The 24,098-nt window shown below is 38.5% G+C and overlaps 1 protein-coding gene across 7 annotated transcripts in view; it reads right to left on the bottom strand.

Annotated features, from left to right (window-relative positions):
- LOC141986789 (uncharacterized) overlaps nt 1-24,098 on the bottom strand; it is a 36,934-nt gene that overhangs the window by 4,683 nt on the left and 8,153 nt on the right. For 3 of the 7 annotated variants that reach the window (XR_012639364.1, XR_012639365.1, XM_074951711.1), the window contains exons 3-13: nt 23,374-23,465; nt 19,768-19,901; nt 19,327-19,406; nt 18,666-18,789; nt 18,450-18,576; nt 16,926-16,984; nt 14,023-14,131; nt 11,863-12,054; nt 8,581-8,672; nt 7,362-7,491; nt 1,158-1,220 (exon numbers count right to left, since the gene is read on the bottom strand). Coding sequence is in view for 3 of the 7 variants with exons in the window: in XM_074951711.1 (XP_074807812.1) it covers nt 1,207-1,220; nt 7,362-7,491; nt 8,581-8,672; nt 11,863-12,054; nt 14,023-14,131; nt 16,926-16,984; nt 18,450-18,576; nt 18,666-18,789; nt 19,327-19,406; nt 19,768-19,901; nt 23,374-23,398 (1,086 nt within the window). In the remaining 4 variants the exon portion in view is untranslated. The remainder of the gene's footprint in view (nt 1-1,157; nt 1,221-7,361; nt 7,492-8,580; nt 8,673-11,862; nt 12,055-14,022; nt 14,132-16,925; nt 16,985-18,449; nt 18,577-18,665; nt 18,790-19,326; nt 19,407-19,767; nt 19,902-23,373; nt 23,466-24,098) is intronic. The other 4 variants (XR_012639361.1, XR_012639362.1, XM_074951710.1 and 1 more) reach the window with 2 other exon arrangements.

Here is a 24,098-nt window from a genome sequence, read left to right as displayed (position 1 = left end):
TTTATTACTTTAACACAACAGCTTATGAAACACAACCACTAGTTTTATATGATTGAGTTTACCTTAAAACAGCCATAAACAAAAATAATTATATTCAGTAAATCATTTAATACCAGTCATATTTTGTGTGTTTCTGAAGAAAACCCTTTGAACACAGAAGGCTACCTAAAAATAATAAAGACTTGGGAAGATATTCGTGGAAGAGGGATGATGTTTGTTAGCATTTTCCCATCTTTTCAAATCTTAAATTTTGCTCTCTGTTAAAAAAAAAAAAAAATCCAAAACAAGCTTAGATTTGGAGAAGTGCACATTGCAGTAAAAGCTGTATTTTTTTCTCTCTGTACATACATACCTGTAGATATACAGATAAATATACTCAGTACATTTATTTGAATCTCATATACATAATGCATTTATATGAATTTGATCAGTTATCAAAGCAAATGTTCAGTGTATTCTTTTGAACACTGCACAAATGTTCTGAACATGCACTCATAGTTCTCCCATAGTGCTTTTTTTTAAAAACAACCAATGCATTAAATTTAATCAAAACAATTCTAATAAAACATTGTAGCTAAGATCTGAATTGCTCAAAAGTAGGGAAATTCCAATCTAAGGATCCTGTTACAACTTTACCTTTGCCATACTGCATAGTTCCAATTCAGCAAGGTATTTAAAGCACATGCCTAGCTCCCTGCATAATGAGTCCCATTGATCTTAATGGGAATACTCACATGTGTAATTTGGCATATGCTTAAGTACAGTAATTCACTGAATTGGGGTGTAACGATATGAATGCAGAAAACTTTACCACCTTATATAATATATTGTGTAGCTAACTGCACGTGCTCAATGGGACTCATACAAATTATGGTTGCGGTGGGAAATGTAACTTGATATTTTAAATATACATAAGAAAGAATATCCAAACTACAATGCTGTATTAACTTTGTTTTTGGAATTTAATATATGGAACATTCTCCTTCATCTTTCTGAAGCTCACATTTGGATTGCAAAAGCAAAACAACTGATGACAGGAGGCTGAGAGTGAGGGGGAGAATGTTAGTTTCTGGACCAAGGTTCCTTCAGCCCTCAAGACATCAGAGCCATTAAACAAGACGGTGTAAATGCCAGCTGCTGTTTCTTTGAAAGGATACAATGTTCTTCAGTGACAAAGCCACTCTTCTATAACAAGATCAGATTGTTTTATGCATGTGTTGCTATGGTGAGAGAGAAAAGAGTTGATGAAAAATTGGATGACTACTTGTCTCATTGCACAGAAAGCAACAGAAATTGAAGATTAATGTACTCTAGACCCATCGAATCTTGTACCCTATGCACTTAATATGCAATACTCAAGCATACAAATTGATACTTTCAACATTCTGTAAGCCTTCAAGATGTAGAACTTAACAAATTACAAAATTATTCTTTCATATCATTCAGCTACACACACTAAACCCCCTGCACGAGTGCAGAAGGTGTTCTTGCCACTGCATTCCCTCAGAAATTTTGCCCAGAAAGTGGGAGGCAGCTTTAGTTAATAACTGGAGCACCACTAGCCAAAGCTGCTGAGGGGGCAGTACTAAATCAGCACTTGTAGGAGTTGACCTGTAATTCTCATAGTAATCTGAATTTCTGAAAATCCCAATTTATGGATACCTTCTAAAATATCTTGTTTTTTCTTCTGTCCATCTAGATATGAGGTTTTTTTATTGTGCTCTCTTAGCCGAGTCTAGCTGCTGTGTAAATTACAGACACTTACTTCCTTTCTCCCACTGCCTGAAACAGTAGCCAGAATGGTTTCTTTAAAATTATTTTTTATTTTCCAGCACTGCCCTGTGCCAGTGTTGTCTCCCTTCGATATACATTTCCGAAAATGTGTTCTACTGATCACGAAGCAAGAATTGAGAAATTGCTTCCTGCCTCTATTATCTATTTCCACTTCCAGCTGTCTCTTGACTCCATCCACATGCTCTTAAGGCTCTTTCACTGCACTTCCTCTCTGCCCTCCCACATACAAGTGTCCTGGGTCACCCTTCCCACTTACCTCTCCAATGATCCTGATTCCGGACTATGCAGAGGTCCCCAAACCTCTTCCCCCAGATGCAGACTCCCTCCTGTCTTTTCAAAAGTCTCCCAGTTTCCCTCACATCTACTTTCATCACGATTGCCTCAAATTCTTCCCTAGCTGCCTCTGAAATACAGGTTCCTCACTCCATCCTCATCCCAGTTGTAGATTCCCTCCCACAAAATCTCTTAAGCTCCCTCTCCAGTTGCCTCCCAGCTGCAATCCCTCTTCTCTCACACATCCTGGGGAAAGTTCTGCAACTAGTATAAAGTATCTTATCTCCAGCGGACAACGGGTATGACAATTTACACCAGCTGAGGATCTGCCATCTGATATTTGTACCATTTCTGGTCATCGGAGGCAAGACTAGTGCAAGGGAACTTTTCACAGTTTCATATCTGATACAACAACAAACACCATATGGTTGTTTGTGCTAAGTATTCTGAAGGAAGAAAAAATGCTAGATTTTCATCCCAGATAGGCAAGTGATACAGATGGAACAGTTAAATCAAATAACCACAATTCCAGCTACACTTTTTATTTATGCCGGTGACAAGTACAATACTATTTGCAAAACAAATAATTGTAACTTAGTTTCATGCTAAACAAGCATGTTTAAAAAGCAGCTACTTTTTGTTATTAACAACCTGACAACTGGTACATTTTAGATTTCAATTCTATGCAACTGCAGAATATTAACATGGTGCCAGTTTAAAGTGAGGAGCCACTGCTGGATACAAGTTAATGAAAATTTGGAAATAGAGCAGCGGTAAGCAAAGTAATTTGAATAAGTACTGGAGAAAAATTATTTTCATATGGAAATAATGCTCCCAGTTGACAAAAAGGGTGAAAAATTGAGCTGTTCTTTGCAAATATAAAAAAATGTAAAAGATTTAATAACTACAGATGTTTCCATTCAAGGCTCTATTTGAATGTACTGTAACAAAAATAATAGTCTGTTATATATTAGTGATCATCTCACTGTCTCAATTTTTTTGTCTTTGAAATTCAAATATGTAATGAAGCAACCACATCGTTTGACTGTTTCTGAAGTGTCAATGACTTCATATAGCCACTTAACATAGTACAGGGCTGCATAGTCTCACTTAATGCAAAACCCTTATTATAAGTACTTATTTAAAAAAAGAAAGGTGAGAAGATTCAGACATCAAGTTCAGTTGTGAGCAAAGGGAACCACACATCAAAATAGCTCTCAGGCCTCGGCTTTTAGCATATTGTAATTTCTATCACTAAGAAAGTATCCATAAGGCTAAATCCTGAAGGTAGAGCTCTTTTTGGAGTCAAGGGTCATTTTGCCTGAGTTAAGGATTTCAGTATTTAACCCATAGAATTTAGAAATGGAGGAGACGACCTATTAGGTTAACTTATCTAAGCCATGGAAGGCAACAAGGATTGTTGCATACAGAACATTAAGGGGCAGATCTTGTCCTGCTGAAGTCAATGAGAGTTTTGCCATTGATTTCAATGAGGCCTGGATCTCACCCTAAGTATTTTGTTAGTCTAGTGTCAGGTGACAAGCAACAGGGGTTCTATCAATTTGTCTTTCCTTAAAAGTTTATTTCAAAGTCTAACAGATCTCATTACCAAAAACTGTTACATGATATTCACCCTATTTTTTCCTTTCCTCAGTTTTATCCGTTCAGCTCTAGTTATAACCATTGAGACTACCCTAAAACAATTCTTTCCTTACTTGCTTTTTATACTTTACAAACACTTGTACATAGTTATAATATACCTCTATTGTCTTAAGAGTCATGCTATTCCTGTTTAGCTGTTTCATTCTTTCTTCATACATCAATCATTACAGTCTCAAGAATTTTAGTTAAACTTCTCTGGACTTCCTTCTAGTTTATCAGCATCTTGACCTACCTCCATATAATAGGAGTGGTCTCATCATTGGTGCAGAGAGGGGGACTATCATCTCCTTGGTACATGATACCACTGCGTATATGCAACCCAACACATAGACTGGCTGTTTTGCTGTTATATTGCATTGCTGTGCATTATCACCTTTAGATCTTTTTCTAGCATTACTGCTTTCCAAGGAGCTGTCCCCCATTAAGCATATGATGGTTGGGTAATTTTTTTCCAGGAAGATTAATTTTTCCAAGATGAACCTTGTTTCCTAACTTTCTATCCATACTTCTACGCTATTCAGTTCTGTGCACTTCTGTTCTCTCTAGGTCAATCTGCATTCTTTATCTGTCCTCAGCAAAGACATCTCAAATTCTAGCATGCCAGATTTAAAAAATATTGTGTTCTACCACTCATATAGCTAATGTACAGCTATGGACTTCATTATTACATGAATACATTTTAATAATTTTGTGTCTATATGGTGTCTATCCAGCAGTTTTCTAGCTGTTTCATAACACTTAGAAATAGACACGAAAATATTAAAATGTGCACAAAAGCCTTTGGAAAAGAAAAAAAGTCAAGACCCTTTTTCTTGAAAGGAGGAAAACACTAATATTGTGATATTTGTGCAGGATATCAAGAGCCTCAGAAAAGCAGAGGCAAAAATAAAGGCAGAAACTTGGTATGCCAACATGCCTTGAAGATGTGTGCCTACTAATGTGAGCTAGTACGTAGAATGTCAGTGTGATAGATGTGGATATGCAATAATGTTATGAACACTGGTCAGTAAGGGGAAGTTACTGTACACTGAGGTTTTAAAACTTTCCTGTATGAATGCACTGATTTAACTTAAGAGGGGGGCTGTGGGAAGAACAAGCAAGATGGCAATACACAATGGTCCCAGATAAGCAACTTTGCAGCAAATATCAGGGTCAATTATGAGACCAGGGCATACTTCAAGTCTCTAGGTTGAAGTGACACAGCTGTTTTGCCAGGCTAGGAATCAAATGGGCTACAAACAGCTAAAAAGTGATTTGATTCCTGTGAAGGGGTCATTGAGTTGCCAAGGCTCTCCAGGGAGCGTCAGTGAATTCTACAGGGAGACAAATTGACAGAGAGAGGCTCTACGGAAGAGTCCCCAGGTAGAATATGTTTAAACACCTGGTAAGCTAGATGTGTGTAGTGTGTCCTATTGTTTTTAAGATGGTCTTCTCTTAATCGCTTTTGTCCTAAATAAATGATGCTTTGCTTTAAGGTGGCTTTTGGGTCACTGCTTACCACTGTCACTGTCTCAGAGGGAACAGAATTGCAGGGTGTTGACATAAGTCAGACATGTGGAGGGAAACCATGGTTGTGCAATCCAGGACCCGCTCTGGGGAAAATCACATGATCCCACCCCAAGAGAGAGGGGATGGCTCGAGGACTGGGACTTAGGGATGGGGTATGCAAGAAGAAATCAGGAGGGGTCAGAGATGCAGTTGCCTGGTAACCGTGACAGTTAAAAGCTCAGTAAGATATGGTGGGATCCAGTCCAGAGGGCTTTAAATTCTCGTTTCCTTGTGGTAACTATTCCAGCTTTAATTCAGAACACTTGAGCATGGGAAGCAAAAGGACTATAATGAATCCAGCTAGAAACAGGGTGAGGTCAGAGAGAATGATGCTTGTCCAACAATGGTAAGGAACCTGGACAACAAAATGGAGGAATCAGAACACGCGGTACAGGACGTGACACCAGATATTGAAAGAATAGAAACATGATGGAATAGCAATCGTGCCTGTTATTCAGGTATTGAAGGGTATGTGCTGCTCAGGAGAGAAAGAAGTAAAAGTGAGGGTGGTGGAGTAGCATTGTGTATCAATAATGTGGTAGACTGTTATGAAATAAGAAGTGATTGCGTGGGTAAAACAGAATTATTTTGGATCAAAATCACTTTGGTGAAGGATTGTAAAAGACGTTCTATAGCAGATTCTTAGGGCTTGATTTGCATATGGATAGAGATCTCTTTAATATTATTATTAGAGCTATAAATACTACTGGAAACTGTGTCATTACAGGAGACTTTAACTTCCCAGGTAAATGGGATGACCTGGGTAAATATAGGCCTGTCAGCCTGATATTGATCCTGGGCAAGATAAAGGAGCAGTTGATGCAGGACTCAGTTAAGAAAGAATGGTAATTAATGCAAATGAAGCTGGGTTTTATGGAAAACAGATCTGGTCAAACTAGTTTGATAATCTTTTTGACGAGATTACACATTTGGTTGATAAAGGTAAGTGTTAACGTAATGTACTTAGACTTCTGTAACGCGTTTGACTTGGCATAGCATGACATTTTGATGAAAATACAAGAATGATATAAAATTAACATGGTACAGATTAAATGTATAAAAACTGGATTATTATACAGGAGGAACTGAATGACCTGGAGGACTGGAGTTATAGAAGTAAGATGAAATTTTATAGTACGAAGGCCAAGGTCATGCACTTAGGAACTAATAAGAATTTCAGCTACGTGCTGGGGACTCATCAGTTAGAAACAAAGGAGGAGAAAGACCTGGGTATATTAGTCGAGCACAGGATGACTATGAGCCAGCAATGTGATGCTAGCATGAAAGAGGCAAACATGATCCTAGGATATATCAGGCAAGATATTTCCAGTAGAGATAGGAAAGTATTAAATGTTATTGAGTACGGCACTCATAAGATCTCATTTGGAACACTACGTATAATTTTGGTCACCCAGTTTGAGTTCACTTTCTTGAACATGGAACAGGTGCAGAGAAGGGCTACTAGGATGACCAAGTGAGTGAAAGCACATCTTACGATAGATTAAAAGCGCTTGGCTTGTTTAACCTAGCAAGATGAAGGCTGAGAGGGGATATGATTGCTCTCTACAAATAAATCAGGTGCGTAAACACCAGGGGAGGGTATTTAAGCTCAAGAACAGTGTTGGCACAAGAACAAATAGTACATGAATTCATGTAGGCTGGAAATTAAGACGTTTTCTAACCATCAGAGCAGTGAAGTTCAGGTACGGCCTTTCAACAGAAATAATGGGGGCAAACAACCTAACTAAAGATAAGATAGAACCTGACAAGTTTATGAATGGGATGTGGTTGCCTGTGACAGCAAGGGACTGGAGTCAGGGGATGTCTATACTGCAATTAAACAACCTTCCCCCTCATGGGATCCCAAAGCCCAAGCCCAAATATGCACACCACAATTAAACAGCCTTGTAGCCTAAGTCAGCTGATGAGGGCAAGCTGCGGGTGTTATATTGTAGTGTCGACATACTGTCAATAACCCAGAAGTTCCATGGTCATTTTCACAGGAACTACCTCAGAAGATTTTAATGGTATCTGCTGAACAACAGTAAAACAAAAGATCAGTCACAGAAAAAAAATTGACTCACTCGTGTCCACTATTTGCAGATGAAACTGGAACAGCATTGGAACCATATTTAAATTTTCAAACTCTTTTTCTAAAGTCCCGCTATATGCCTTTATAGATGCAAAATCCATTTCCAACTTCAACTGCTGATTCTAAAATTGGACAAAAGGTGTTTTAGCTTAAGAACACAACACAGTCACCTAGCAGTACATGAAAAAAAATGACAAAATAATTTCATTTTTTATTCCCAGATTTGAACATTTGGCCCACATTTGCCAAATTGAACTAATCAGATAAATTCAGCATGGTAATGCAAAAGTTATTTGGCTTTTGGTTCTATTCACAAGTGTCATTCTGGTAATTTCATCATTTCTCATTTGTATACAGTGGAATCTGCCCAATGATAGGGGGAGGACAAATTATTTTTTCACTACAAAGGGGTTGAGATTTGCAAATACAAGTGAATGCATATGAACAAGAAAGCTCAGACAGCATACCAAGCCAGTTAATTAAAACTCAGGTACAAATTATCGGAAATTCAAGAAGCTAAGTAATAATGGACATAGTGGTAAAAATGAGAGACAACTGTGTAGGAAGTGATAGAAAAAGAGCAGCAAAGAAAGACCTGAGAATTAAAGTGGATCATGAAAGGAAAGGCCAAAAAGAGACCTGGTGTAAATGAGGAACTCCTTGCTTCAGTGGAGTTGACCTGCTGACAACAGGTCTGAATCTGGCTAAATTTAATGCTGGTCACAAACAATCAAATGCCACACTAAGCCTCAACACTCAAATCGATATGGACATACAAAGCCTTATTCTCAAGAATCCCACTGAAATCAACAGGACTCCATGGGGGGGGGGGGGGAAAGTCCATATGCCTGTCTGCAGGATCAGGCCCTTGGAATGCATGAACAGGAGTATTACAGGCAAGACAAATAGAGTGGTTCTTCTGCTGTACTTGGGCCGCACCAGTTCAGTTCTGGACATTACATACCTCAAAGAATTCAGAGATGAACAACAAGAGTGATATAAAACAACAAGGAGACAGAGCCTCAGCTGGTTTAAACTGCTGTTGCTTCACTGAATTGAATGGAACTGTGCCAATTTACACCAGATCTCAAACGTTTTCAGAGTACAGAAAAACTCACCATAAAATTCATATAAGCAGAGTAGGATTACAAAAGGAACAGAAACCTTCATGTCTGTGTGCACGCTTAGTGTTCAGACATTGGATTATTTACCTTCAGATCCTCCAGCTGCTTTTTTAAACTTTCCTGGTCTTCATATGCCTTTGTCAAACTTCTTTTCAGTTCACAAAGTTCAAACTCTTTAACTGTTAAAAAATAATTTTCAATTTAGATTGTAATATTTTCTACATACCTTTGAAACAGAACTGAAATTATACTTAACCCTACCTACACCAAAGCTGCCCACTGAGAGTCAATTTCAAAGTTAGAGGTCACTACATAACAAAGACATATGACAGCAAAGGCGAACTACTATACAGTCACAGCATGCCAGACGACTATCAATGTATTGAAATAAAGACAAAAAATAGTTACTCATCTTTTTGTAACTGTTGTTCTTCAAGCTGTGTTCTATTACACTGTAGTGTACGTGCGTTGTGTGCACCGGTGCATGAGAGTTTTGCCTAGCTGTATCTGTAGGGGTGGCCCCAACCACTCTGTTCCTTGTGCTCCAAAATGAGGGTATAACGGGCAAAGTCCCTCCTCCCCTACTTCAGTTCCTTTGCACCAGAACCAATGGTAGACTCTGATGTGTCAGGGAAGGAGGGTCAGTTGTGTAATCGATGTATGCAACACATCTCAAAGAACAGTTACAAGAAGGCAACTGTTTGTTCTTCTTCGAGTGCCTGCATGTGTCCACAGTGTAGGTGACTGCCAAGCTGTTACCCTAGGAGCTCGGAGTCTCATTGTAATAGGGACTGTAGAACTGCCTCCCCTATATTTGTATCCTCCTGGGATACAGCAGACATTGCATTATGCTTGGTGAATGTCTGAGTCTAAGACAGGTGTCCATAATTGGGACGTTAGCCACAAATGCTGCTGAGGTCAAACATGCTCTGGTCGAGTGCATCGTAAGTTTGTCAGGAGGCATTACTCCTTTGACAGCTTAACACTTTATAATGCAGTTGGTGATCCATTTTGAGAGCTTCTCAGTTGTAACAGGATGACCTCTCATAAGTTCTGCATAAGAAATGTGCAGCAGGGAAGACACCCAAAAGGGTTTTGTCCTATCCAGGAAAAAGAGCCAATGCTCTGCGGAAACTCTACTTGTGCTTATGCAGAGGATTAGGTAGAGGGGTGGAGATAGAAAGGAACTGGAGGGTATCTCTCAATTCCACCATGCTTAGCACACTCTTATCTGAGATGACGGCCTGCCAGGAACGTAGGAAAAAGGACAACCTGCCCCAGAAAGATGGGGACAGATCAATGAGATCCGGTCAAATAGCATGCTGTCCGTGACATAAGAGTAAAAATGACTAATTTGGGGCCTGTGGCTGCAAAGCTGAAGAGTGCAAGGAAGTAGAAGGCATCGTTTTTCTTCTCTGTGACCTTGGTCAGCCAAACAAAAAAAGGACAGTATTACTGTTTGGGCTGGAATTGAAGACGATATCTTGTCTCCTCTTTGTCATCACCATACAGAGGCCCAAGGATTTCAACACTGTTTGAGTCCATTAGTGTGTGCAAAGCCTTATCTGTTTTAGATGAGAACAGAGCACATCCCTTGAAAGGAAAGTCCTTAATTGTTTGTTGCTGGAATCCTGGAGGACTGCAGCCAGGAGGATCTGTGCAGAGTCACTACTGTCGCCATGGCCCTAGCTGTGGAATCAGCTGCATTTAAAGAAGCCATATGACTGATCGAGAAATGAAACGTCCCTCTGCAATGAGCAACTGGAGTCTTTTGGCAGTCTGCCAGCAACCTCCCAAACTGCCTCCCAGTTTGAAAAACTACACTGTGACAACACAGTGCCATGGTTGGTAATGTGAAATTATGAACTTGCTGTAGAATAAATTTTTCTACCACACAAGTCAAGCTTTTCGGCATCTTTGTCCCTGAGGATAGCCTCACCTCTGCCCTAATGGCTCCTCTCACTCACCACAGCCACAACAAGTGAATCTGGTGTGGGATGTAAATGGAACTGTTCAAACCCCTAGAACGGAACCTGATATTTATGTTCTGTTCTTTTGGCCACAACTGGAGTAGAGGCAGGGGTTTACCAGATGGTTTTGGCTAGCTGCATAATGGCCTCACTTACGGGCAGGGCAACCCTCCCTGGTGGCGTGGGATGGAGACTATCAAACAAACAGTTTGAATGTCCAGGGAGGCTGCCGTCTTCTTGAGGAGCTCCTGATGTACCTTAAAGTTACCCAGTACCTGGGAGGATCTTTCTGGTACGAGGACCTCATCAGGTGATGAGCAGGATGCCTGCATGACAGGCAAGGGTGAAAGCCCCCAGGGTTGCTCTTGTGGTCCAGCATGGGTTATACTCTTCTGGAATGGGCTGAAAGAAGTCTTGGGTTTGAGATCCAAAGGCTCACTGGTACCAACCGTGACTGGTCTCCCAGTACTGGCAGAAGAGGACTCCCTCCTGGAAAGCCTACTTGTATCAGGAAGTGGTGAAGTATATCTGGAACCTGGAGGCATCCCCCTGGGCATCCAGTAGGGGCACTGAGGGCACTGGTATAGGACTGGGCCCTAGGCACATCTGCCCCCCAAGCATCCCAGTCTTCTGGCTAAGGTCCTGACTGAGTGCAGGAATGGGAACGTGAGGAAGCTCTAGACTCTCAGTACCAGGATACCCGAGAGCCTACCTTGGAGTCTGATGAGGAATCAGAGTATTCCAGGAACCAGGAGGGGTCCACGGTGACCAAGAACTGGATCCATGTCAAGGACACAATACTGGAGGAAGAATGGATGGCTTCCTAGCCACCAATAAAGTGTGGCATGGAGGAGCTGGTACCAGCCCAGAAGATGTAAAGAGTTGGTACCAGGCCCAAAGGTGATGGAGCCTGACTAGAGTGTTCCAGTGCCAATGGGGAACTTCACCTAGCCCAGATGAGGGTCCTCAGCCTGAGGCAAGGGTGAAGGCAGTACTGACAGCCACAGCATAGCCTCTGGCCTACTTGGAACAGATGTAGGCTGCTGACCTGCAGGAATCAGGGATAACCACTCTGTTGCAGCCAACGAGGTAGCAGTCTCAACAGTCACTGGGAGGACACTGAACTGACAGCTCAATTACAAGGTCCATTTGTATGAGCCCATACTAGGAAGTAGCGAGGCAAAGGTACTAGACTGACCTTCTGTAGAGGAGTTCCACACTCTAGACTTTGAAGAACTGGATACTGATTTCTTCTGAGGCTGAGGCTGTACTGAGGTAATGGGCCTCGAATAATATTGTCCTAGTGATGGGGATCACCTCTGGCTCCAGTTTGATGGCATTTAATATAAAAAAAAAAAGACTTCTCTCTACAATTTATTTTTCAGAATATACAACTTACATTTCAGAAGTCTGAAGATAAACTCCTGCAAAAAACAAAAATCAGATGAAGCAAAGTTCTTCTGGGAGGTCAGGCCCCCAAACTGAAACACATCTGTAGAGTCAATTTCTTCTTCTGACTCATCTTTTTCCTCCTTCTCTTTTTGCAGTTTCTGATGTTTAGAGAATTCAGCCATTTCTTTCTCAAACTCCCCTGGACAAAAATAAATAAATAAAACAATTAAATGGGTTTCAAAAATTAACCACTTCTTCTAAAATCAAAGATGTTAAAACACATTCCACATTTTTGGAATAACAAAGATTTGCCTGAATATAGTTGAAGTTTTTATATGAAGTAAAACTTTTAGATGGTACAGTGGTGAGCACTAAACAGTCACCACATACCAATAGTTACCATGCAACAGCATTCAACATTTCCTTACACACAGAACAGGGAAAAATAGTCAGTTATCCTAAATACAATGTTTTAGTTAGCTGTTGATGTATTCCTCTCACCCCTTTTTTGGTGATTATACTTTGTTTTTTTTGACAGAAATAACCTGATATTATATAACATTTATTAGAATAGCAAAACTGATGTGTAAAAGGGACCTTATGAATTCATACTGAGCCAGTAATTTACATTTTGTTAAATCATGGAAAAAAGAGACAATTCCAACATAAAGCTTCTCAGAATAGCTGGCCTTTCAGCACGTTATCATCAGACAACCCACTTAAACTATCTAATAGACTGGATTTCAGACCCCATACTCAAGAGCATGGCTGTGCATGCTGCAGCCAGGTCTCTCCATGATATCTCTGAAATCGGTGAGCTTTAATAGGCACTGAAGTTCAAAACACACTTTCAGAGGTCATCTTCTAGTATAAACTCAAAAGTATCAGTTAAATATATTTATCAATTGGCAGTAGAAAATTTTTGGTATAATAATTATAATCGGTCTGTCTTGGAAATACTGCTATACATGTACTTTAGTAGTAAAAAAAGAGTAAAATACTGTTGATTTTGTACAAATATGTGTATATGGACTTCTGTTTGAAGCTTAGCGTTACATACCACTAATATGTACATATGTCACGACTTATTTTTCCCTAGAGGGTTTTGTGCTTTGTTTTTTAAAAATTACTGTAGAACCAATAGCATTATTATCAGAGTTAAGATTATTTTGTTGCGATGCCATATGCATTTCCTTTTCTCAATAAGGATAATGCATTCATTATGTGGGCGCTTTAAGATTTACAATGTAAAGCAAACACACAAATAAAAGCAAATAGATTAATAAGGAAATGCTTGGGTTTTGAAAGTGATATGACAGACAAGTGTCCTGTTCACACTTAACACCCTTATCCTTTTAAAATCAAAGTGGAATTGCCTACTCATTATTTTTTAATCTTTTATTTTGTGTGCGTGTCACAAAAAGAAAAATTGTTGTGGAAAGACTAGGTCACATCAAATGGAAGGAGTGAACAGTACTTGCCAAGCTAACAATGGTAGGAAACCAAAATCCCAGTTCTCCGACTAGTACTGAAATTGTAAGAAAACTGTGTCAGAGAAAATGAAACAGATTGCTTGGTACATTTGAAAAGATGGTAAAAATCCTGGATGAGCAAAGCATGCTCCATTACAAGCAAAAATCAGAGTCTCTTTGCTTTGGTCATCTATGACAAGGGCCATCACAGAATAGAGTTTTGTGCCTACTTTTAGAAATAGCAATTTCCTGAACATTTTATTATTCCTTTCCTTGAAAGCTGCCTGATGCATAAGCCGACGTTCCTATGAATTAGAATTTTGTGTGGTCACTGGGCTGCTACAGGCAAAACAGATTATACAAAATATTAAAAACTCACAAAATTATTAAGAAAAATGAGTCACTAAGTTTTTAATTTCTAAATACACTTAATTATTAAAAAATAATTAAAACAAATTCCAGTCAATGAAAAATGTGAAAGCATGATTTTTCTTTTTCAGTTACAAAGTATATATTTGAGAAAAATCAGTCTTATAATGGGACACCTACTATATTAGCTATGAAGAGGCTATATGCTCTAAGAGCCAGCTATTTAATGCACTAGATATGTGTACCATCTTATATTAGTACCAATACCAGTTGATAGTCTGTTTGAATTGCAAGCTAGCTTGATTAGCATACAGTTTTAACACTACCTGTTAAATTCTGTAAGTGTTGCTTTCCCATAAGGTGTTCTTTCTTGTTATGAAAAGAACTGAAAAACTGGTTACATGTCCGACAATACAGGTCATCGTTTTCATCTCTCTGTTTTGATGAAAGAGGCAGAATAGCGAGAATTAGAAGGATCTTTCAATATCTGCTAAATAATGAGTAATTAAGAAACATTACCTACTGCAATCAAAAAAACCAAACCAAACCAAAAAAAACCCTGAAACTTCCTTTGCTCCTCATACAAACCAGATCCCATCAAGGCATGGGTCACAAAGAGATTTCACAAGACAATGAGAATTATGTAGGGTTTTTTTTTTGGTTTCGGGGCAAATCCTGACCCATGGGCACAGAGGGCGCAAAGGACAGTGATATTAGTTTAACTGGACTTCATCATGGGAGCTCCTTTGCCCTGTCACTCCGGGGATATTCGAGGCTGCAGTGGGTGAAAGTGGAGGCTGGAGAATCCACTGCTATTCGAGTGTTCTAGTCCCCCTCCTATGGGCTTCCACCCCCAAAGCAGTTCTGTTGCCTGGGGTTCAAGATTCCTTCCACTTTTTCTCATGGAGATCATCAGTACTGATATAAGTTACTTGGTCTAAGCAGAGGATTTGGGCCTAAGTGGTTTTATTGCTTCCTTTAAGGAAGTGCTGAAATGTGCAATAATGTCAAAGGAGAGCACTATTATTGTCTTCTTCTTTACTGATCAAGGCGCTAAGATGATAACAAATGTATGTGCTGTAATGAGGGTTAGAAGTCACTAAAACAGAAGGTGGGTCGCCATAAAACACATAAACCAGGTGTAAAGTACCACCCTGGGAAAAAGATACTTACAGTTATCCAAATGGATGGTGCAGAATTAGCACCGAGGCACGTACACAGTGAATGAAATAAGAAAAAGTAGGCTGCCAGAATAGAGAAATGCAGCCAAGAGAGGTTCCTTTAAGTGTGACAGAACGACATGCACAATAGAACAACTGACTAAGATAGTCCATGTAAAGAGTCACTTTGATCCTGTGGAGAGAGACTGGCACTATGAGTATGAAGAAATGGTTTCTACTCCTAGTTCTTCAGCTAACTTGATGGCCTACCTCAGGTCACACACTTGAACATCCTCTGGCCCTGTTTCTTTATTGGCAAATATGCAGAGTAAAACGACTTACAAGCCATTATTAGCAGTACGTTTGAAAAACAATTGAGTATATTCAATAGAGCAATTACTTTCCATAAATTTTTGTCACAACTTTATGTCCATGTTCGAGTGAATGCACATTTCATGTTGCCACAATTCCAAGTAAAATAATTTGGTTTTGCTTTTTTAAAATCAGACAAGGAAGTTATGTGCAATGCTGATTCATGCACTGAGCATCGTCCATTGTGTGCACTGAATGAGGAAGAATCCTAAGGGAAAAGTAATACGTGATCATTTAATTAAAGATTTATTATAATTAGCGCTTCTGTTTTTCAGGGTTTAATAATTTCATTTTGGAGAGTTTATTTTTAGCAATTTTTGAGAGTTTTATTCAGATGTCCAAAAATTGGGGTTTTTCGGGGCTCTCTCTTTGTATATACTGTATTGAATAATGTAAATTTTATACGTTACTTACGACAGCAGAATATACTAGTATGAGTAATCTCTTTGTAAGTGTTCCATAGTTCCCTTTAATGTAGTACTATTTCTAACAGCACTACATTAAGTGCACTAAGGAACATTTAGGCTACGTCTAGACTGCACATCACTTGCGGCAACATGTTGTGAACGCGTTGCTACCCGCCGCATTGAAACTCAGGCTGCGTCCACACCGTGGCATGTAGCTACACATCCGTGAAAGGCTCGGGGGGGTGGGGGGGAATGGGGAAGGGAAGGAGGGAAAAGGTTCCAGCAGTGGGGGACATGCTGCTAAAATAGGCAATGCTTGGGTAAGGAGAGTGCCGTGTAGGGAACATAGAGACAGGGTTCAGGCATGCCTTTCCTTGCTTATGTAGTGCCTCACCATCTATGCAGCTATTTATACCTGTGCCAGGGGAGCATGTCGTGGATGTACTCTACACCCTGCCAAAAGAAGTGTGCAGTGTAGACATACCTTCAGTGTGCACCAACTGGGTCTACACATGACAATTAATGCACAACACATTAGTGCACTTTATCCCTGTCATAAACAATTACTGGTCCACATAGACAAGCCCTTACGGTAGAACCTCAGAGTTGCAAACACCTCGGGAAGGGAGGTTGTTCGTAACTCTGAAATGTTTGCAACTCTGAACAAAACATTATGATGGTTCTTTCAAAAATTTACAACTGCACATGGACTTAATACATCTTTGAAACTTTACAATGCAGAAGAAAAATGCTGCTTTTCCCCTTTATTTTTTTAGTAGTTTAGGTTTAACACACGACTGTATTTGCCTTTTTTTTTTTGGGTCTGCCAGATTGTGTACGTCCGGTTCCCCATGAGGTGCGTGGCTGACTGGTCAGTTTGTAACTCTGAGGTACTACCGTAGATAAAAATAGCCATTTCTGCTGTTCATTGGATAAACACCAATTTCTTTTTATTTTTTATACTGGCAGTGTTAAAATCAAAATCCAGAAGCCCTCATAATCATGCATGCACACAAGGAGGTAGAACTAGAGTTGCAAAGACAATCTTAATTCTGGCCTTTCCTAATTTTTGAGTGCTTGATTTTGTGATTTGTTAGCATTTTTTTAGAATAGTTTTTAGTATTAACTAATAACTGTACTAATAACTAAATACTGTACTAATAACTGTACTAATAACTAAACTAATAACTGTATGTCGTTATTAAAATAAGCTAGCTGACATTAACTAGTTAAAACTTATCAGCTTTCTCCCTCCCACTCTCACCTCAAATACAGTTTCAATGTACTTACATCTATTGTTGACAAAGCAAGAGCTTCATTCTCGGATCTGCTTCCTAAAGATACTGTTCCTGATGGAAAAACCAAGTTCTATTATTTTAACTGTAATACAGAGAACAAGTCAAGCAACTTTGGAAAAAAAAATTCAACTAATAACTGGTCTAGTGGTGCCCAGGTTTGCCACAATATATTAGTGGGAATCTTAAGGGGACCATCCTTTTATAATGTGATAAAAAATTCTTAATGGTTTTTTTCAAAGGAAAAATACTTGTTCCCTTCAATGGGATTAGATTTTTAAGCACATTAAAATTAAAAAGCACACCAAACTAGCATAAGATCTACATAAAGGTGTATTTTTTTAAAGACACTTCTCTGAATCTTCATAAATAGCTACTTGCCCTCTCTATCATTTTCTTCCTCCAGAGGATTTGAAAGGAAGTGTCCAAGATTCTCTCTCACAACTCCCTAACAAAATCTTAAACATAGCATGACATTCCTTTAACAAAGGGTTTTTTTAAAAATTGCTCAAGTCACATCACTGCCGATATAGTGTACTGAACTGCTCCCAGCGGAAAGCAGCTTGCTGTGTTAACTGCAAAGATAACTACCAAAACTACTGTACAATGCAATACAAGCAATAATGAAAATGAAGTGCCAGTCTCTTTCAGGAGCTTTTTGCACAGGCAATAGAAACTTAAAGTAATTCTATTTAGCAATCGGTATTTACTGATCTAATACACCAAAATTCTAATCTGAATTACAGAATACAGGGTCAAGGAGTTGTAAACTTGAATTACAGGATCTGCTGTAAGCACTGCAATGCATAATTGAAAAAGAATAGGCACAAGCTGGGGAAATTTAGGGTGTAAAGATAGACAATTGCTGACAATTCAGCCCCTTTCCCCTCTCTTGTAAGAAGAGGTGCACTGTTTTAGCAATCCAGTATTTATTTCCTTTCTTCACTTTATTCCAGGGAGTGCCAGTTTGCATCCGATGAAGTGAGCTGTAGCTCACGAAAGCTTATGCTCAAATAAATTGGTTAGTCTCTAAGGTGCCACAAGTACTCCTGTTCTTTTTGCGGATACAGACTAACACAGCTGCTACTCTGAAACTGTCAGTTTCTAAAAGTACATTCAGCCTTAAAGCCTTAAAGGAGGTAGGCAGTAAGTCTAAAGTAGATGATGATAAATAATAATAATAATTAAAAGGCAAATCAGATAAAATGTAGACACTAAAGCACCTTTTTATTAATCTACAATATCACACATACTTGCGTAAACAATCATTGCCAAATATTTCTTCAACTGAGACGTTCGACACATCCATAATATATCTCTGCTTTCCTTGAATTTTAAGGCTTAATAATTATGATACTATAATTAATAGCCTGATGAAATTAAAAAAATGTAGTAACAGTGAGATGTTTTCAAAACCTGGATCTCCCAGAACTCTTTTCCTAGCCATTTTAGTTAGGGTATGAATGGGATATTCCTTCATTTCTTTAAACTAATTAACATTTATAATTCTCTAACTTACCACACAGGGTCTTCACTTTGTGAACTGCTTTTCTCTCTAAGAAAGCTTGATAGGCTTCAGAGTCTTGATAGGCTTTCAATTCTTTCATATATCTTTGCTTATCCTTTTCTGCTTCTTTAATATATTTCTGCAAAAGAGATACAATACTTGCTATAATATGCCTCTTCTAGTTTGCTGCCTCTTTTAATGCTATAAGATGATAATGAAAAGGCTTACTTGCTTTCCTGCTTGAGAAAGTTGAGACCACTGAGCAGCCAGCATCTTGGTTATTTCAGTAAAAGGCAAATCTGGATGTTTGGCCTTCGTTTTAATTCTCCGCTCATTCAAGAATATTACATACCTAATACCAACAGTGGGCAATATATCAGCAATTAACAATACATAAACTAGTAAGATTCATTTGTGCTTACATATATATTTCAATATATATGTGAAATACTGCCTGGTAGTTAATCCTTTATAAAGTTATGGAACTGCTAGTTATACAACTCCCACATGGCTAAGTGAACCTTCCCTCAAATCATTATAAAGAAAAATTCCCATATGGGTACACAAATCTGCACTAACCTATAGATTGCAAGGACACATGACTGCTCAACCTACAATACATTCCCTTTAGCCATATCAGTTTATCCCTGCATTTTTGTATTGGTGGGATTAATAAAAGGTGTCCATCAAAATGCAGTTTGAGGATTTCTAACATTTCCAAGCTATAAATATTTAATTGCCCTCAGAGACCACTCCCAAAGCCTTTAGCATTCTCTAAATCTCTACAGTTCAGAGCCCCAAGTTGCTTTAATATATTGCATACAAGAGCGCATATTAAGAGAATAGTAAATTATCTGAACAACATAATGCTATTATATAACACACTTACCCTGTTGTAGGGGCTTGAGGAGCTGAAAATTCCTTTGGAGGCTTCCTTTTCTTCCCTTTAGGCCAGCCACCTTTTCTTTTCTGGGGAGGGAGGGGAGGTAAAATACTTGGGACTACACTGCCTTTCATTTGCAAGTCTCAAAGCAAAGTCTCACTTTGTGAACACATAGGATTCCCATTTAGTGAACTATTACAATAATATATGCAGAGCAGTTACATGGGAACTTTCACTATACCGTCTTCACATTACTACTATTTACAATTGTATGAAATACAATTGAGGTTAATTAGAATGTTACATATGCCCCTATATGAGGTCTCATATGCTTAATGTACAGCTTGATCTCCTTCCATTAGTAGTCACTTAACAACATATTTTAGTGGGTTGTTACTAAATTATATGAAGTTTGTCCAGTCCTGTATTGTTACTCTGAACATGTACCTTTGGCTCACTGGAAGCTTGATCCTTTATGTCCAGATGTCCTGCTACCACAATGTGTTGCACTGCGTGACATGGCAGATTACGAGGATACACATGAAGTATGTGACTTCCTGAAGGTATTCCTCTGACTCCACCTGGAGAAAAAAAGGGCTGTGGTGTCATTAGAGTAAAAAAAAAAAAAGCCTTCAGATATCCATATTTGGAAAGACATTTCTACTGACTCATACTTTAACTAGGCCATCCACAGCTCAGTCATGGGTTTGAAAAAATTGTGGGTTGTTTTTATTTTTAAGGGTGCCTCTGGTAAGCATGGACTAAAAAAAAATGCCTTATCTAACCTTTCTGTTTGATCTTCTATAATGGTCTATTAAATCCTGTTCTCATAGGATTTAGGTATAATTATGCTGCAATCACTGTAAAGCGGGTAGAACAATGCTGGCAGTCACATGGTATTTCACCAGGACATAACCTTTGATGTAAGATGAATTTCACTGTTAATCATGTTTATGCTGTTATAATCTATTATTAAATGTTTCCACTATAAATGGAAATAATAAATGTGAACATGACACTGAACAGTGATTAATATGATGCTTTTTCCAAATATTAGGGCTGTCAAGCAATTAAAAAAATAATTGCAATTAATCGCATTGTTAAACAATAATAAAATATCATTTTTTAAAATATTTTTGGATGTTTTCTACATTTTCAAATATATTGATTTCAATTACAACACATAATAAAGTGTACAAAGTGCTTATTTTATATTATTTTTATTACAAATATTTGCACTGTAAAAAACAAAAGAAATAGGTTAACTGAAAAATACTAATACAAGTACTGTAGTGCAATCTCTTTATCATGAAAGTTGAACTTACAAATGTAGAATTAAGTACAAAAAATAACTGAATTCAAAAATAAAACAATGTAAAACTTTAGAGCTTACAAGTCCAATCAGTCTTACTTCTTGTTTAGCCAATCGCTCAGAAAAACAAGTTTGTTTACATTTGCACAAGATAATGCTGCCTGCTTCTTGTTTACAATGTCACCTGAAATTGAGAACAGGCTTTTGCGTGGAAGTATTGTAGCTGGCGTCGCAAGATATTTACATGCCAGATGCACTAAAGATTCATATGTCCCTTCACACTTCAGCCACCATTCTAGAGGACATGTGTCCATTTTAATGACGGGTTCTGCTCGACAGTGATCCAAAGGAGTGCGGACCGACATGTTCATTTTCGTCCTCTGAGTCAGATGCCACCAGCAGAAGGCTGATTTTCTTTTTTGGTGGTTTGGGTTCAGTAGTTTCTGCATCAGAGTGTTGCTCTTTTAAGACTTCTGAAAACATGCTCCACACCTCGTCCCGCTCAGATTTTGGAAGGCACTTCAGATTCTTCTATCTTGGGTCAAGTGCTGTAGCTATCTTTAGAAATCTCACATTGGTATCTTCTTTGCATTTTGTCATATTTGCAGGGAAAGTGTTCTTAAAATGAATAACATGTGCTGGCTCATCATCCGAGACTGCTATAACATGAAATTTATGGCAGAATGCGGGTAAAACAGAGCAGGAGACATACAATTCTCCTCAAGGAGTTCAATCACAAATTTAATTAAAGCATTTTTTTTTAAACGAGCATCATCAGCATGGAAGCATGTCCTCTGGAATGATGGCCGAAGCATGAAGAGGCATCTGGCACGTAAATATCTTGCGACGCCAGCTACAACAGTGCCATATGAATGCCTGTTCTCACTTTCAGGTGACGTAATTAAGAAGTGGGCAGCATTATCTTCCATAAATGTAAATAAACTTGTTTCTCTTAGCGATCGGTTGAACAAGAATTAGGACTGAATGGACTTGTAGGCTCTAAAGTTTTACATTGTTTTGTGTTTGAGTGCAGTTATGTAACAAAAAAACTACATTTGTAAGTTGCGCTTTCAGGATAAAGAGATTGCACTACAGTACTTGTATGAGATAAACTGAAAAATACTATTTATTTTGTTTATTATTTTTACAATGCAAATAGTTGTAATAAAAATAATATAAAGTCAGCACTGTAAACTTTGTATTCTGTGTTGTAACTGAAATTGATATATTTGGAAATGTAGAAAAACATCCAAAACATTTAATAAATTTCAATTGGTATTCTATTGTTTAACAGTGTGATTAATCGTGATTAATTTTTTACATCACAATTAAAATTTTTTTTGAGTTAATCGTGTGAGTTAACTTCGATTAATTGACAGCCCTACCAAATATACAAGTATCAACATTCTTTACCTCCAGATAACTTTCCTACTGCTAGGGAAACACTGAAGTTTATTTGATTTGGGAATCTTATAAGAAATCCCTTTGTTTAATTCTTGGTCTCATAACCAAGTACCAGTGGTGAATACTGTACATGTTGAGAAGATACGATACACTGTCACTGACAAAGGGTACTATAGGGTACTTGTCTGACCTCTGTCCAATTCCATTGCTCCCCTTGCCAGTATCTTCCCACCTGGAGTGGAGATGACACAACCCAAGGGCTTCTTCTGGGGAAAGAGAAGTTCTCTTGCTGGAGAGTGGAAGCCATAATAGCAAGTGGATTGAATGTTGGAGAGGAGACCATGGTAGTCTATTATTCACCTCTCAGCTCCCTTTAATCCCCCAAAAGAACTGCTCCTGGTGAGGGACAGTGGGCCTGATTTCAACATGGACTAAGTTTCCAATGGTAGATCCAGTAATTAGGGAATAGGGAAGGGCAGCTTTTTCACGGGAGGGGGGCTCTCTCCTATTTTTATGGGCAGCTTGATTCTTCCCCCCACCCCTTGCAGCTCCAAATAGGACTGATTTTACCAGACTCCCCGCACTACTCATAAGATGAGGTGAGTCCTACAGGAGGCAACCCCTGAACCTTCCCCAAAATGAAACACACCTTGTTGCCAGGGCAACAGCACGTTTAAAAAAAATCCTTTTAGTAAAATAGCTCCTTTTATTGTGCATATTGGCTTAAATCTTCAGGCAATAGACCACAAAACTGAACTATTTCTATTCTTGGGCACTATTTTACTGATATGGCCTTTGAAAATAATCCATGTTTGTATTATACACTGACTGTATGTAAACGCAACTATCTAGCAATGTTATACTGTATTTCTAGAACGTCATGTTAGATGTAACTAACTAAAAATCTTGTGTTTATCACATACTTTCAGAATATGCATTCCTTCTTTTTTACTATGATCTATGCAACGTGGGCATTACAACACATAATCAAGACTCCAAAACATCTTATTTTAGACAACGACTCTGAGCAGCTCAGCTATTCAATTTATTGATTCAGACAAGGTCTCTTTTCAGTCTCCACTGGGCATCAGATGCAGTTTCAAAAGCCATAAAGTTTATAAAATGCATCACTGAAAGGCTGTCCATCAACCGTAAACCTAACCCACACTGCAGTGTTTGCACTGGAGATAAAATACTGTAATGGTGAAAATGAGTTTCCTTATACAAAGTCAGAAGCAATAGACAAAGAAACTAAATTGTAGTTTTATTGTCAATTGCATTACAGGCATTTAAGACAGACAAATAGTGTAAACAATGTATCAAAAGTCACACAGTACCTTCTGTTTGTTGTTCCAACTCCATAGCTCGTTCTATCTATCCTATATATTACAACGCATCTCTATTGGCATTTGCAGCAATACACAGAATTCTGTGGGGAAAAGATATTTCTTATGCATTATAGCTTTAATACACGATTACTGTTACTGTACAAAAGCTGCATGATAGTGTGAAATTTTATAAAAATGCTCGCACTCCCCTTGAAGTCAATAGAAACAAAACTAAGAAAGCAGAGGGCTTTTAAAAATCCCACTCATCAATTATTAGCCTGCTTGGACACTAAGAACTCGCCTACACTATAAATCTTTTTTGTACTGGTGTATTTGGATGTAGCTGCATAGGTGAAAACCTCTAGTGTAGACGAGCTCTGACCACAGAAATCTATATCAATAATGCGTATATACAGAGATAAATACAGAGACAAGGATCACAAGCCAAATTCTCCTCTCATTTAATCCTGTGCAACTCCCACTGGCTTCAACAGAGTTTTTGTGGGTGCAACAGAAGAGAATTTGACCCAAAACCTTCATTCCAAGCCTGATCTTGCCAGGTGCTAAACCCACACATCTCCCACTGATGTCAGTACTTCATAGATCAAGACCTCAGTGATGTTTTTTTTGAAATGCAATCTTTAGCAACTACTGAACACTAGTAGCAAAAAAATAAAGAGAGTGCTTGATGTGACAAGAAAGAAGACCTGATGGTAAAAATTTAGCACACATGC

The sequence above is a fragment of the Natator depressus genome, chromosome 4, assembly GCF_965152275.1.
Source record: "Natator depressus isolate rNatDep1 chromosome 4, rNatDep2.hap1, whole genome shotgun sequence".
Taxonomy (NCBI): domain Eukaryota; kingdom Metazoa; phylum Chordata; order Testudines; family Cheloniidae; genus Natator; species Natator depressus.
This window is presented reverse-complemented; position numbering and strand designations above follow the sequence as displayed.